At 48.4% G+C, this 15,682-nt stretch overlaps 1 protein-coding gene across 5 annotated transcripts in view; it reads left to right on the top strand.

Moving 5' to 3' along the window:
* Window positions 1-15,282, top strand: part of RALGPS1 (Ral GEF with PH domain and SH3 binding motif 1) — a 292,316-nt gene extending 277,034 nt beyond the window's left edge. For 2 of the 5 annotated variants that reach the window (XM_055336488.1, XM_055336482.1), the window contains 5 exons: window positions 630-713; window positions 2,019-2,124; window positions 3,785-3,877; window positions 4,059-4,164; window positions 6,941-15,282. In XM_055336488.1, coding sequence (XP_055192463.1) covers window positions 630-713; window positions 2,019-2,124; window positions 3,785-3,877; window positions 4,059-4,164; window positions 6,941-7,101 — 550 coding nt within the window. In that variant the 3' untranslated portion in view covers window positions 7,102-15,282. The remainder of the gene's footprint in view (window positions 1-629; window positions 714-2,018; window positions 2,125-3,784; window positions 3,878-4,058; window positions 4,165-6,940) is intronic. The other 3 variants (XM_055336511.1, XM_055336502.1, XM_055336494.1) reach the window with 3 other exon arrangements.
* The last annotated feature ends 400 nt before the right edge of the window (window positions 15,283-15,682 follow it).

Below are 15,682 nucleotides of genomic sequence, written 5' to 3'. Positions count from 1 at the left end.
AAAGAGGAAAAGGTGAAGAGAAGAGACAGAAAGACAGAAGCCTCCCTGCCCACCCTGTAGGTTAGATTCTGCTTACTCTGGAAACCGCATCTTCCCCTGCAGAGGCTCCCTGCTGGGGGCAACAGGTGGGAGAGGAGCCAGAGGGGCAGCCCACGGGCAGATGGCAGGGGTCTGGCTGGGGCCAGCAAAGGAGAGGACACAGCAAACAGAGGGATTGAGCTATGCCCTGGTGCATGAAGACGGTGCACATGCCCCCCCCCAATCCCAGGCCCAACATGCAAGACTGCCCACAATTCCTTCTGTGCGTGCCCTTGTAATTGGACTTACCATGGACTATTTGGGCTGTACGGCATTTTCTATTAAATGTGTCAGCTTCACATTGGGTAAGTGGGTGTGCCCTGATTTTAGTCACACCCTGACACTGATAGAGGCTCTGGGGGTGTTGTGTTCACTGGCCTGGCAGTGACAGATATGCCCCAGATGTGTCTGCAACATGACGGAGGAGGTGCAGAAAGAGCTGGGGTTGGAGCCTCCTGAGCTAATGCCCTTAGGGTCCGAGATGCCCTTGCTTCCTCAGAGTGTCTGGTTGTTCCTGGCTGTTGCTAAAACTCACTCCTTTTCCTCTGAAGCAGGGGACGTCTCTATGCCACACTGGGGCCCAACTGGCGGGTTCCAGTTCGGAATTCTCCCAGAACCCGGAGCTGCGTCTATAGGTATTCATTTGTTCGTGTGCTCATTTACTTGACAACTAGCTCTAGGCTGCTTGTTGGATGCCATGAGCTGTGCTCGAGGCTGCTGGATGCACCAGATACGGCCTTTACCCCAGTCCATGAGGCTGCTTCCCAGGTCCCTGATGGTCCCAGAGAGGTGGTGGGGTGTTCTGGAAAGGGAGTGCAGGGAAGGCCTCTCTGGAGAAACCACGGGAAGAGTGATAGGAATGAACCAAATACAAGGAGGGGAGGTGTAGGGATAATAAGAGCACCCCAAGCCAGAGGGAGGCAGGAAGAGCAGGGTGGCATGGGTAGTGAAGGAGAGTCAGTGTTGGAAAGAATGAGAGAGGAAAGGGGTGGAGGCTGGGGAAGTGGAACCCAACCACGGGGTGGGGATGGGGGGGTGACAGTGGCGTGACCAGGTCATCCTGACCGTGGCATGGAGAACTGGAGAGCATGCAGGAGGAAGGCAGGAGTGCCCTCAGGGAGGCCAGGGGACAGCCAACAGGCAGTTGTCCAAAGGAAGAGCTGTTTCTGGCCTAAGGTGGGAGGAGTGCAATGGCTGAGGGGCAGTCAGACATACATAGGGCTTGGGATCATTGCATCCTTGGGATTGAATAGGTGGCGGGGGGTGGAGAGGTAAGAGGAGAAACCTTCAGGTCTCCAGTTCAAGCAGCCAGATGGATGGCAGGGCTGTTCACGGCATGCGGAGGAAGGGCACCAAGAGGAGAAGCACCTACCCAGAAAACAAGCTGCCATCCAGGCCTCAGGGCAGGTCTGGGTCAGGGCCTCGCTTGGCTGTCCTTACCTGTAGGTGGCACCCGAAGCCCTGAGGCAAAGGCGCTGAGCTTGTCTGGTGGGCCCAAATCCCCCTGGGCACCCTGCACTCCAGCGCCACCTCCCCACTTGATGGAGGCTCCACCAGGCTCCAGCCAGGGCCAGGAGGGGCTACACTGGGGGGAAAGGAAGGTGGAAATGCAGGGGAGGGCCCAAAGGAAGCCACCGCGGAGGTGGGGACCAGGTGGCAGTGCTTCTGGGGCCTGGATGATAGGGAGCACTGTCACCAAGCCTAGGGCCTTGAAGTGCTCAGAAAGGTGAGGGAGGTGAAAGTTTTCAGCTGTGGCCAGTCCAGGGCCACCCTTGTTCAAGCTCTCCATGGCCTCAGGGGCCCCTCCCTGGCCTTGCCCCCACCACGTTGCACCCTCTGGCCCAGCACAGCACTGCGGACTTGGCGGTGGGGACCTGTGAGGGAGAGGGGCCTGAGCTGAGCCCCGCCAGGGCGGTGTCTGACTACTGGTCTCCCCCTAGCCCCACAGGCCCGTGCATCTGTACACTGGGGAGTTCAGCCGCAGTGCCCACCATGGAGGGTCCCCTGAGGAGGAAAACCCTGCTCAAGGAAGGACGGAGACCCGCGGTAAGTACAGAGACACCCCAGCTCTGTGTGGAGGCTGCAGGGGCATCAGAGAGGGCCTGCACTCCAGCCCTGGCTGTGCCACTGAATGAGTGTAAGGGCCTCACTTTCCACATCTGTAAACTGGGAGAAAATAGTGCCAACATTCTAAAGGACTGAGCAAGAATGTCACATGCATGGCAGTACATGCAGTGAGCATGCAGTGAGCCAAGGCTGTGACGAGGGTCAGTGGCAGCCCATAGACCTCTGGGCATTTGGTTGTATTGCCCCTCAGAGGGTTAACACAGCCTGTATGGTACCCTCAGCTGCAGGTGCCCTCTCTCCCTGTGGCAGCAGCATCAGGAAGCCTTTGAGGCTCCATTGCTAGTTCCCAGGTCACCTGTGCTGGACCTGCATGTCACTGGCTCCATGACCCGCACCCCTAGCAGGGCCTCAGCCACCTGCAAAGACCCCTGTACTGTTACCAACAGAGCATCCATGCAAGGGTTTTCTACAAACAGCCAGCCTGTGCGCTGTGTCTCCAGGCAGCAACAGCTCCTGTCTGCTCTGCCCTCCCGCTCCCGTCCTGGCCCCTGCTTGCCCTGTCCACTGCCCATGGAACCACCTGAAGATAACCCTTCCTGCCTGTGCCCACAGTGAAGTTGCCAGGGTGCTAGCCCAGCTGTCACCTTCAGATGCTAGCCTGTGTGCAGATGGCAGGTGGCTCGTGGGTAAGGAGGGTCTTCACCCCAGCTCTGGGCCACACTTTGTCCCTTGAGCTCAGGTTATCACAGAGCATTCTGTGACATGGGGCCCTGTATCTAGCCTGTTGTATGGACCTGCCTGCTTCTCTCCCATACTCAGAATTCAGGGCCCAGTCATCCTGAGCCAGGGAGAGACAGAGTCCCACTAGCAGGGTTTTCCCTGTCATACACACCTGTGGGTGTCATCAAAGAGGTCTGAAAGCCACTGCTTTCACTATTCCAGTGACATAGCTCCATCCAGCATGGAAAAGAGGTCTTGTAGGCTATAATACAGAACCATCTGCATCTCTACTCTCAACCTTGTTCCTTTCAGGAGAAGATACTTGCTTCACATTTGCAGAACCAAAAGGCTTATTGAAGTGATTTTCCCTAAACTGAGGAGCAGAGCTCTCCTGAAGAGGGAATCCCAGCCTTGCTGCCTAGAGAAACAGAAAGAATACCTGTAGCTTGGCTCTGTTGGCTTTCCCCACTTCTAACCATAAGGACTTCCCAAGTGCTACCATTGAGTCTCAGCCAGAGAACCCCAGCACAGAAATCATGGTTCTACTAGGCTATGGTTTAGCGTGTCTGCGTTTTAAAAATGTTTTTTCCAGGGACCTTCTTGGGGCCAAGTCACCTGCCTTGGCACTGCCTTAAACAGGGTGAAAAAATGAAAGGCTCTCTGAGTAAAGGAGCCAGAGAGGGGATACAGGGCTTAGGGCTCAGAGCTCAAAGGCTCTGGTGAGGGTCTCCCTCTCCCGGCCCTGGGTAAAAGTGATATTGATGCATGAGGTGCCAGGAAGAGATGAGGCCTGTGAGGGCATTGGTTAGGAGGACGGGAGCACCCTTCCACCATGCAGCTGGATCTGTAATCCGGCAGGGAGGGGAGACTCCACTCCCACCACTTACAAGGTTGCCACTCTGCTTCCCCTTCTCTGTAGCTGTCCTCATGGACCAGGTACTGGGTCATACTCTCGGGATCCACCCTCCTGTACTACGGAGCCAAGTCCTTGCGGGGCACAGACAGAAAACACGTAAGTCCCACGAAAGGACTCTCCAGGCTGGGACTTCACATAGTGTGACCTGGGGGTAATGGGCGTGGGGAGGAAAACAGGGGAGGTGGCAGGAGGAGGAAGGAACCCTGCCAGACCCAGCTCAGCTTCTTTGGAGAGTGGAGGACGTGGGCCTCCTGGTTATGCTGCTGTTCTTCCCCAGTATAAATCCACACCTGGCAAAAAGGTCTCCGTTGTGGGCTGGATGGTGCAGCTGCCTGATGACCCTGAGCACCCAGACATCTTCCAGCTGAATAACCCTGACAAAGGTAGGCAGCAGGCTGGGCACTGGGTGCCCACAACCTCTCTCTACTCTGTTTTCCTTTCCTGCCAAATGTACATTTTGAAACAGTAAGAACTTTTGGGGCTGCTACCTTCCCTTTGCTTTAGGTTGTGGTCAGAGTGTCCCCTCACTGGGCCACGAAAACTGCTTAGATCATGGTCAGTGTGTCCACTGAGCAGTGGGCATGGCACACAGCTGCCTTTTGTGGCCTCACCTGTGGCTACTGGAACCCATTACCTTGGAAGCTTTAGCCTCAAGGTCTTGGAATAAATAATATAATGCTGCATAGGGCAGGGACCATGTGGCTGGGAGAGTCTTGGGTTTTGGAAGATTTCAGGGATGTCCCTGACATTACCTGTGCCATGAGACTCTCACAGTATCCTGGTCTAAGACCAAATCAGAGAAGAGCCATTTTACAAAAGCCCCAACTTTAACTTGTCTGGTCATCTCCCATTTCCTCCTGGTACCATCCTTCCCCCATGACTACATTGGGTGGAAGGAAAGTTCTGGGCACCTTCTTGTCTAGGAGCCCTGTCTACACTGACATTCAGAATAGGCCATCCTATCAAGGAAATGGAAATCAGAAATCACAATGAGATAGCACCTCACACCAGTCAGAATGGCTAAAATCAAAAAGACAAGAAATAACAAGTGTTGGTGAGGATATGGAGAAAAGGAAACCCTTGTGTACTGTTGTTGGGAATTTAAATTGGTGTAGCCACTGTGGAAAAGAAAGAGTATGGAGTTTCCTCAAAAAAATTAAAAATAGGAATACCATATGATCCAGTACTTCCATTACTGGGTACTTACCCAAAGAAAATGAAAACACTAATCCAAAAAGATATTCACCCCTTTGTTTATTGTATTATTTTTAATAGCCAAGATATGGAAACAGCCTAAGTGTCCTTTGATAAATGAGTATATAAGAAAGACATGATACACACACACACACACACACACACACACACATACACACACACACTCTAGCCCTAAAAATATTACACAGACATAAAAAAAATGAGATTATGCCCTCTATGACAATGTTGATGGACCTCGAGGGTATTCCATGTGAAATGAGTCAGACTGAGAAGGACAAATATGATCTAATTTCACTCATATGTGGAATCGCAAAACAACAAAAACCAAATGAACAAGCAAACAAAAAGCAGAATCAGACCTATAAATATAGAGGACAAACGTGGTTTCTAGAGGGCAGGGGTGGGGGGATGGACAAAATGGGTGAAGGAGAGTGGGAGATACAGGCTTCTAGTTACAGAATGAATAAGTTATAAGAATATAGTCAATGGAAAAAAAAGAATATAGTCAGTGATATTTTAGTAGAGTTGTATGGTGATCATAGTAACTACATTTGTAGTGAGCACAGAATGATATATAAACTTGTTGCATCACTGTGTTGTATACCTGACACTAATGTAACATTTGGTCAACTACACTAAAATAATAATAATATAATAATAATAATAATAATATAATAATAAAGAATAGGTCATGCTTGTCTTTCTGGTAGACCACGTCACATGACAAAACCCTGAAATACCTGGATCTTGGGTTCTAGCTGGGCAAAGTCACTGGGACTGTAAAGTCTCCAAGCATCTTCACATCTTCTCAGGAATGTTCTAGTCAAGGTTCAGGTATATACAGATCACCTGAGGAACTAGTGAACATTCATATTTGGATTCAGTGGATCTGGAGTGGAGACCAAGCTCCTGCATTTCTAACAGGCTCCCAGGTAATGCAGATGCTGCTGCAGTAAAGAAACCACAGGGTTGTAATGTTGCTAGCTGAGAAGTAAAGAAACAGGGACCTCAAAGAGCCCAGGGACTGGAGAAGAGAGGAGCCAAGTTCTCTGCTCTATGTCTAAGTGATTGAATCCATGCATAGCTACACACAGTTGTCACACATCCTGGTCTGGTTGCCTCTGGAATTCCTTCCTGAAGGTTCCAGGATTAGAAGGCCTGGATTAGAAGTCTTTTCCTGAGGAAGTAAAGGCTGTGTCTACGCAAGCTTGACTTGGGGACCATATGGCCACGAGAACCACAGGCCACTTTTGGGCCTTAGCCCACAGGAAACCATGTCACCAAGTAGAGGGAAATATGACACAGAGGTTGGCCAGGATCTGTGGATAGAATTCAAGGGGTCTGTGAACCCAAGTGGGGAAAAAAATCATACCTTTGTTTTCTGTGGCCTCTCGTGCCTCTCTAAGTATTAAACTACTACAGTGTTCATAACACCTGTGATTTGATCTCCAAAGGAAACCACAGATCCTTTTCTATCACATATAGTTGCAGATTTCTCAGGGGCATCTCTGCTCCTCTCTCTGGAATTATAGTGCAGTGTCAAACATGCCCCTAGATTTTGTTACTGATGCATTACTAGAGAAGCACGTGTAGAACTGTATCACTCAAGTGTTTTTTAGTAGTTTGATAGCTATATTTCCGTGGTATTGATCTGCTTTGTATTCTATTTTATGCATTTGAAAACATTATTCTGAGAAGAGCCCACAGGCTTCACCAGAATCAAATGCATCATGGCCCCCAAAATGGTTAAGTGGCCTGGTCCACAGATGCAGCCCAGAGGCACCAGAAGTTCTGCCTCTGCAAGCCCATGCTTACCTTGGGCTGTTCCTGACCTTCCTTGGTTTGGTTAACCTAAGTTCACATTTATCTTCGTGACCTAGTCACAGGCAGTCCTTCCCATGGGGCCCTCCCTCTTCCTAACCTAATGGTTTCTCTGCCCATCAGGCAATGTTTACAAGTTCCAGACTGGTTCCCGTTTTCATGCAATACTGTGGCACAAGCATTTGGATGATGCATGTAAAAGCAACAGGCCTCAGGTAAAGTCACCGAAACCCTGCTTGTCTCTTGAAATATCCTCTCCCACCCTTGGGACTAAGGGTTCATAGAAAACAGGACTCATTCCTTCCCTCAGAGCCTATCAGCTATGCTCCCAGGCACCCTTTTTTGATCAACCTTTCTCCGTGAGACAGGGCATCCTCTGCTCAAGCTTAGAACTAAGCCTGGCTCCAGACAAGAACTGTGGATCTGATCCTTGTGTATTTCCCACTAAAGGAAACACTGCAGAAACATCCACTGGGCACAGTTAGGTGGCAAATGTGGTATCGCCCCAGTGATCAGAAGAGAGAGCATCTATTTAGACCATCTCCCCTCCAAAGTTGATTCATGGAAATACTCCAGACTGACAAAAGGGCCTCCCTGCCCCAAAACCTTTAGGAATAAAAATATTAGCTAATATTGAGAGCCACATAAGGCTGCTGCTCAGTGTATCTGCACCGGGCCCAGGACCAGGCATTACAGGAAATGCTTTACGTGTGAGAATTGGCCAAATGCCCGCAACACCCCTGGGAGGTATGTTTCTCTTACTGTCTCCTTTTTATGCTGAGGACACTGAGGCTCAGAGAATGGCAGACACTCATTCAAGTTCCCAAAGTTAATGAGATCTCACCCCCGTCTGTCCTGCACCGGAGTCTATACTTGTTGCCCCAAGCTCCACACTTTCTCACACTTCCCAGAGGACCTTCAGCTTGCTCAGCCTCCTGCAGCTGAGCTAAGGGCTTGGAAGCACAGCCTGGCCATCAGGCTTCTGAAAGGCATGGCTGCTCCAGCCCTCAGCACCCAATGGGGCAGGCTGGATGTTCCTGCCACTGGGAGTCAAGTGGGAGGCATTTGGCTGCTGCTGCCAGATTGGTGCTTCTATCCCTAAGTTTTGCTGTCCATGTCCCCCAGTGACCAGCCAGAAGAGGGCACTGCCCAATGGGTCCCTCTCAGGCTGGGGATAGAGCAAGCACCAGCTTTGGGTGGGTGGCAGCTTGGAGGCACCAGCCTGGAGGTGTGAGGGGGCCTCAGCAAAGGCTGGTTTACACTAGGCCTTTGGGTCTTGGGAGAATGCTGGGGACAGCACACAGACTTCTGGGTCCCTTAGAATGGTTCTCGAAAATCAGAGGGAAGTCTCAGTTTGGTCCTCTTCAGGATTTTCATCCATCACGTCCAATGAGAACATGGGTGACAAGCTGGTCAGATTATATAGATGATGGGAAGCTAGAAAGCAGAAGTAGTAGAAAGTTCTCGATGAACTAAAACAGTAGGAAAGTCTGACAGAGGGAAAATGTGAGATACTACAAAGAAGCTCAAAATAAACTGCACTTGAATCCCCTTCCTCACCTATCTGCCTGCTAGGAATTTGTCCTGGTGATAGACTCACACGTGCACACAAAGGTATGTTCCCTGCAGAGGCACCTGGCTGGCTCAGTCAGTAGAGCATGCGACTCAATCTCAGGGTCATGAGTTCGAGCCCCATGTTGGTCACAGAGATTACTTTAAATTTTTTTTTTAAAAAAGCAAAGTGTAGAGCATATGTAAGAGTGATCTCATTTGTATTAAAATACATGAGCATATTTATAAGGTGTATGTTTGTCTCTGTATGTGAAATTCCTAAAGTGATGTGCAAGGAAGTATAATTCCATGGGGTCTAGAGCATATATATATATATGTTTGTTTGTTTTTTTACACTAAACAAATATAATTGCTCATCTCCTCGACAGGAAGGACAGCTCTGAGGTGGGCCCCCAGGATGGTGGGGGAGGTGAGGGAAACACAGCCTGAGGGTCTGCCCCTTGGGGTCTGCCCAGAGACAACAGCCTCAGCACTTTAGCAGCCCCAGCTGGGAGCAGCGATGGTTGTCCTTCACAAAAGCCCTTTGTTTCTCGCTGTGGGGTATTGTGGGGTCGAGGTCATCAGAGGGTGGCAGCAACGCCACAGCAGGTAACAGGAAACTGGGTCAAACCCATGTGGCAGCGCAAGTGTTTGGTCAGAAAGACAAATAGATGGAATTTCATATATGGCAAATGTAGTATGCCATGGCAAAGTTTTGCAACTTTTAAGAATTTTGTTCAATTGTTAGGCCTAGGGGAGGGGGATCTTTTATTTCTTTTACTTTTTTTCCCTTTTTATTTCGAATTTACCTTCAACCATATATTCCTGCTCTACACTGTACTTGATCATAAAAAGTTGGCAACAGCAAAATAGTCGACACAACATTTTATTTAAATAAAGCACAGCACATCCCTGTGATGGCATGCAGATTTCAAATAATGAAAGAAGTCACAGAAATGCATCTACCCCCATGGACAAGCTCAGTGACTAAGATTAGTTTTCTTTTTTGTGGACTTGCATTTCTCAAAATTGTACTAACACCAAATACACTTGAACCGTATTGATAAGGTCAGTAAGGCGTAAACCACAGCTAGAAGACCACCACTCTCAGCTCCCTGCCCACCGAGCCTAAAGGCAGGACCTTCCCGGGCCTCAGAACACCTCTCTCCCCCAGGGGCCTCTTCCTAATTCTGTGTGCCTCCCATCTGCCTGAACCTCATAACCACTTTCCTGATTTATTTACTGTTCCTTTAAAATGTTATCATGTGTATTTGATTCCTTAATGTATTGTCTGGGGTACCTTTTTTAAAAAAAAACATTTTTTAAAAATAGAACCATAACTGGATATTTTCTTCTGTGACTTGCTTTTCTCCTACAGTGTGTTCCTGAGATTCATCTGTGTCAATGTGTATAGCTGTCATTCATTTGTTTGTACTGATATATTTTTTTTTATTAATTCTTCTGGCAGTGATCCCAGGAATGATTTCCTGCTTTTTGCTATTTTGAACAGTACTGCTGTGACCATTCTTATAACTATCTCCTGGTGGAAGGAGATACATTTTTTCCAATTCATCATCTTGACCAAATTGACACCAAGATGGATTTATTTTTGATGAAATTGCTTCTCATCAGATCCCCTGTAACCCTGCAGCAGTGCCGGGTTGGGGAGCCTGGGGCTGGGGGCAGCTCTGAAAGGTGAGGGAAGCACCCTGACCTAGGGCTGGCAGTCTCCTCAGCAAGGGGAGCTGGGATTTTGTCCTGGGGACACAGCTTACGGGAAGGTCTTGGGGGTCCTGGCATCCTGATCACTCCTCCTAGTGCTCCTGCTTATCAGTTCCTGCCACCCCCTCCCCACCCACCCCTGCCCACTGGTTTTCCTTCCAGAGGCTTGTGCCCATTCCTACAAAATTTACCCCCTGTCCGCTCCAAGTGCAGTTTTATTTTGCTGCCAGGCTTAAGTGAATGAGAGCGTGGGCTCTGGGACCTTAGCCTCACATTTTACTCGAAGTGGGCTTCCCCTCTCTAAGCCTCAGGGTCCTCATCTTTGTAATGGGGACATTTCCAGAACCTGCCTCTTGGGGTGTCGGGAAAACTGAAGGACATGATGATGTCAAGTGCCTGGCACACAGCAGCCACTTGACAACGGTGGCCATTATTCTCGCGAGGCCCTCTTTCTCACCCAACCAGCTCATTCGCAGACTCGCTGGGAAAGACCTGATCCCTTCCCTTAGGGGCACCCCTTGTCCCATTCCAAAAGATTGGAACTTTGACAAGAGGCTGAGCTTTCTCTTCCAGGTACCTGCAAACCTTATGTCATTTGAGTAAGTCTCTGCAGGACTTGGCGTGACTTCAGAGGCTTCTGGGAGCCCAGCCTGGGACTGGTGGCGAAGCGCATGTCCTGGGCACAGGCTTTTGTCCAGGGTGCTGGGTGACTCACAGCCAGACTCAAGGGGACTCGGCCTGCGACCTCATGGTCCAGAGGGCTCACCAGTGCAGGGTCCACCTGCCAATCCCCAGCGACTCTCATGACACTCATTCTTCAGCACCACCACACAGGGCCATGGTCAGGCCCCAGACTGTGCACCCCACCTTCCCTCTCTGGGCCCTCGTCCGTCCACCAGCTGCTGCTTCGACTAGAGAGCACCTGACCCATGTTGGGTCCCCCATGCTTTCTCCTGCACAAGAGTGGACAGTGTTAACCTGCATGAGGGGCCAGAGAGAAGGAACAGGCTATGGAGTTGGCTTTTTATACCCCAAGTGCATGGGGTCGCTCGCCCACAGGGCTGCCTCAGATTTTGTACAACCCCCAAAGCATCCTCTGCGTGTGTGTGCCATGTATGTGTGAGTGAGAGCGAGTGTGAACTCTTTGAGAAACATGCATTTTGGCACAAGACTTGTGACGTCACATCTTTCATTCGCTTTGAGGTCCTGCTTTAACCTTATGTGATAGCCTTGTTCACCAAGGAAGGTCAGAGTGAGAGCCCAGATTCCTCCTATGTTAAGGGTTCCTTGCATTCTTTTACTGTAAACAAACAATGCCTTAAATTGTGTCTTGTTTTCTGTTCCTATGGGTGCTATTCATCTGGAAGGCCTGCTCTCTGGGCGCCCCCCCCCCCCGCCCCCCCCCCCGGGTCCCTTCCAGGCCTTGTTGCTGTTGGCTTTTCTGAGACAGGACCCAGCTTCAGGACTGTGGACTGGGCTGGCCTCCTTGCTTCCTCCCACCCCCATCTGTCCTGCAGGGTCTGAAAGCCCTTGTATTCTCCTCCCGGACCATGCCAGAACGGGAAGTTGTGACACTTTCTCCCAGCTTCCTTGGAAGCACTCGGAGGCTGCCATGCTCACGGAGAACAGCTGCACAGAAGCCACTGTGCACCAGCCTCTCCTGCAGGCCAAGGCTTTGCTCCCATCATCTACTGCCAGGGTGGGGCCCACTGGGATTCCTGGGTACACTGGGGAGCTGAGTGATGCTGAAGCCTTAAGCTCCCTCAATCTTGCCCCCAAATGCGGTCACCAGCAAGTTCTCCATATCCATATCCAAGGGCACAATTGTTGATGACCGTGGTGACAAGAAAGCAAAGCCCTGGAGAGTGAACAGTCCCAGCTCTGCATTCAGTTAAGAGCTCTTCACGTGAACAATGTCCTTTACCTGTCACTGTCTTATTTTTGAGTGACTTTTATTTTGCACAAATACATCTTTATTCAAAACAATGAATAAAAGTTAGCTTTATTTATGGTAGCTTTATCACCATAGCTTCCTTCCCTCCCTCCCTCTCTAATCTGGGTGTCCAAATTCTGAGAAGGAAACCCTGAAATGGTTTTCTGAACTCCTGGGTCCCTGTTGCTATCATGGTTTCCAAGCTCACACTGATCAGACATCAAATCACCCTTTAGAGTTTCTGGGCAAGATGCTTCAAAACAACATCTTAAACAGTAAACTGTGATAGGCAAATTTTAAAATGACCAAAGATTCACCACTGTATTTTGATCAAACGATGACAACTCCTGAAAATTCTAACAAACTGGTGAGGAAAGCAGTTCCCATCAGGAACTTAGTGAGCTCAAGACTTATTTTATGGTCAAGACTTAGTGAGATCAGCAACTAACCCTCCTTTGGAGTAAAGTCTAGAATGCTCTTGTGCCAGGAGGAGTTCCAGGTGGTAAAGTTGGTGCCATCCAACCTTGGCCATGAGTGCTCTATACACCTGCACACAGCTGGGGCCTGGTTGCATGCACCCAGTTCACATTGGTGACTATTCAAATGGGCATCCAGAAGCCAAATGAAAACACCAAACACTCCCACACCTCTCACCAGAACCAGGCAGTGTTAACGCTTTAACCTACATTGAACCTGATTCTACCTGTTAATATTTTTTTAAGTCTTAAGTTCAGAGAAAGGTGCAAAACTGGAAAATCAGCTACTTATTTTCCTTGGGTTTCTCTGCTTCTCAACTGTCCTGGCTCTTCTCAAATGAAATACTATAGATGTCAATCCAAAAACCCTCAGAATTTCAGGCTTCCTTTAATTAGAGCATTTTCTGCCCTTTACACATTTTTCTTATCTTTCACAAATATTTTCTTCTGAGCTGAATTTGAAATAGCACAATTACAAGTCTTTTCAAAATGTTTAGTCTGCTCGCTAATTGAGACTGATCCTACATCCCCTCCTAGAAACATTCTTAGCTTGGACTCCTGAAGAATCTGCTTAGACCTTGTTGGCAAAGGCCTTTAGAGCTGGTAAGAACCTTGAATGGAGAGGAAGAGTCCTAGAGGCGGGCCAAAAGATGCTGGGCTCTCCCAGCCGGAACGCGGGGCCAAGCACATAAGGGCTGATTGTCTTGCCTGCATTGGTTTGTCCCTCAAGCAGCAGATGAGAAGGCTCTCAGGCTGGCACAGAGGAGGCCAGGCACAAACCCCCAAAAGGGAGAAATCCATGGGTGGATTCTCACTCTGGAGGGAAGCATTTCTGGGTTTTGCTCTTTTTCCATAATGCACAAATGTTTGTGAAACCATCGAAGGTGGTTTGTCTTGCATGCATATGCTAGGTTTTGGGGGGTTTTTTGAGCAAACAGATCATGGTGCCCCAAAATGAAAATTATAGGATGCTGTCTGCAAATTGTGGAATAGGTAATTGGTATCATTATGATGCTCCAAGAACAACTCACGCACCTCTCCCTGAGAATAATTTTCACCCCTCTCAGTTGAAACATGTTTTATAACTCCAGGTCAGCCAAGTACATTCTGACAACTGAAATGCTTCATGTAGGATTGATTCAGACAGGAGCAGTAGAAATAATGTTCTAAGTGTGCCCAGTGAGAGAGTGTGGCCTCCCCTTCCTTCCCTGAAGAAGCCCATTCATCACCCTGTCTCGCCATGGAACCTAAAGAGAAAGATACTTGAAGGCATTCTGTTTAGGAAAGAACCCCCTCTCTCTTGCCTACTGGATTTATAAAGTATCTTTTCCTTACCAAAATGGCCAGTATTTCTTTCATTGTCTTCCTCTCCCACCTTCCAAGCCCAAGACAAGTATCTTTAGGATGCCATCTTACAAGTGGAAGATGACCGAAAATGGGAAGCCTTTCACAAGTGGGGCCTGATTCCATTCCACAGGTGGGGGCTACAACTCTGCACCCACATTACTCATGCTTGTAAACAAGGTGAACATTGCTAAAAACACAACCTAACTTATCTTGTGTGACTTTAATAAATGACTTTCACCAGCCTCACATCATACTGACTGACATGTGATTTCATGTTTTAAAAAGAAAGAAAAAAATCTACATGAGTCCCTTAGAAATAGCATTCTCTGTGCAAAACCACCCACCCACCCATTCATCCATCCATGGATGGATCATCCATCCATGACTCTAGTGAGTGCTTCCTGTGTGCCAAGCTCTACCCAGGATATACTGTAAATGGCTGAGAATGAGCAGACCTGATCCTTGCCCTGGTGGAGCTGACCACATTCAACAAACAAATAATCCTCACCATGGCATCTTCTCTGGCAAGACCCTGCCTCTCTGCTAACACTGGGTAAAAACCCTGTGCACATTCCTCCAGAAAGGTCTCAAAAATGCTCAACAGACTGAATAGCCTCTTGATCTGTGAGTTCAGTTGCAAGGAGAATTAGAGTCGCTGTCCTAGAGGCTGGTTGTCGCAGAACACCTTGGCAGAGAGCTATGGTTGGGCATGCTGAGAAGGATTCTGAGGTGGCATGAAAGAGTAGGGTCAGAATGTTCACAGTATTTACTTCAGAGGCTTTTTAGTTTTAATTTCAATGTTAAATGCAAGTACAGCGTGAGCAAGAGCTGCATTTTCTTGGGTGTTGAGGACTTGTACCATGGACTACCTCGGAGTCCTGTACTGCACACGTGTGTGTACGCTGGGGGCAGCCTGGAAATCCCTGTTTGCAGCAGCAACTCGAAGGATCATCTGTCCATTTTATAATCATTAATCTCTTTACCCATTTCTGAATGACTGTGACCATTCAGTAATGAGATATTAGTAATTAATTTATTAGTATGGCATAATCTTTAATAAATTTTGTGCCAAAATGCATGGTTTTTCACTTAGCATTCAAAATGTTGCATAGAGAGTAGTTTTCAATTTCTTATGTATTCTTCAAAGTAAATTGAAAATCCGTTTCTACATTTTAATTCGTTTCTTGTTAAATCTGTTGCACTACTCCTGGGCTGTCTTTTTTTTTTTTTTTTTCCAGCAGACCTCCTGCATGCAGTTGTGTAAGGACTTTCTCTAATTCTTGTGAATTGTCTCACCCGCAATAACCACTGAACATCAGCCCTCTGTGGGATTCTTTAGATTTTTGGTGAAGTATTTTGTTACCTCAGTCTTGTATCAAGTTGCTGTATTTTTCAGCTTGTTACACTGATAATTGTTTCACTAATTAAATACTTTAATGTACAAACATCTTTGTTTACTTTGAAATTAAATGTGTTTTCCAATGAATACTGCTCAATTTATTAATCACTTGCATTCACTAGCAAACCATTGCTGTGCCAAATACAGACATCAAGGAGGTCTGGGGCACTAGGACCCTGCTTAGAGGTTACTAGAACAGAAATGACAAATGGGAGCAATCCCTTCAGGAAGAGACAGAGTCAGTGCTTTGGGCACTCAGAGAGGGAGATGGAGGATCTGGGGACGGGGGACAGGGGCATTTGGAGACTCATTTCAGAGATTGCTGAACACATGGAGGACGGGGGAAGCAGGAAGACAGAAAGGAGAAGGAGCAGGATGAAGTTGGGAACAGCAGCCAAGCCAGTCTCACTGAATAAAGAATTGGGGGAGTCATGGGA

Source organism: Nyctereutes procyonoides, unplaced genomic scaffold, assembly GCF_905146905.1.
Source record: "Nyctereutes procyonoides isolate TBG_1078 unplaced genomic scaffold, NYPRO_anot_genome, whole genome shotgun sequence".
Taxonomy (NCBI): domain Eukaryota; kingdom Metazoa; phylum Chordata; class Mammalia; order Carnivora; family Canidae; genus Nyctereutes; species Nyctereutes procyonoides.
Note: the sequence above shows the minus strand (reverse complement) of the source record. Positions and strands in the feature narration are given on the sequence as shown.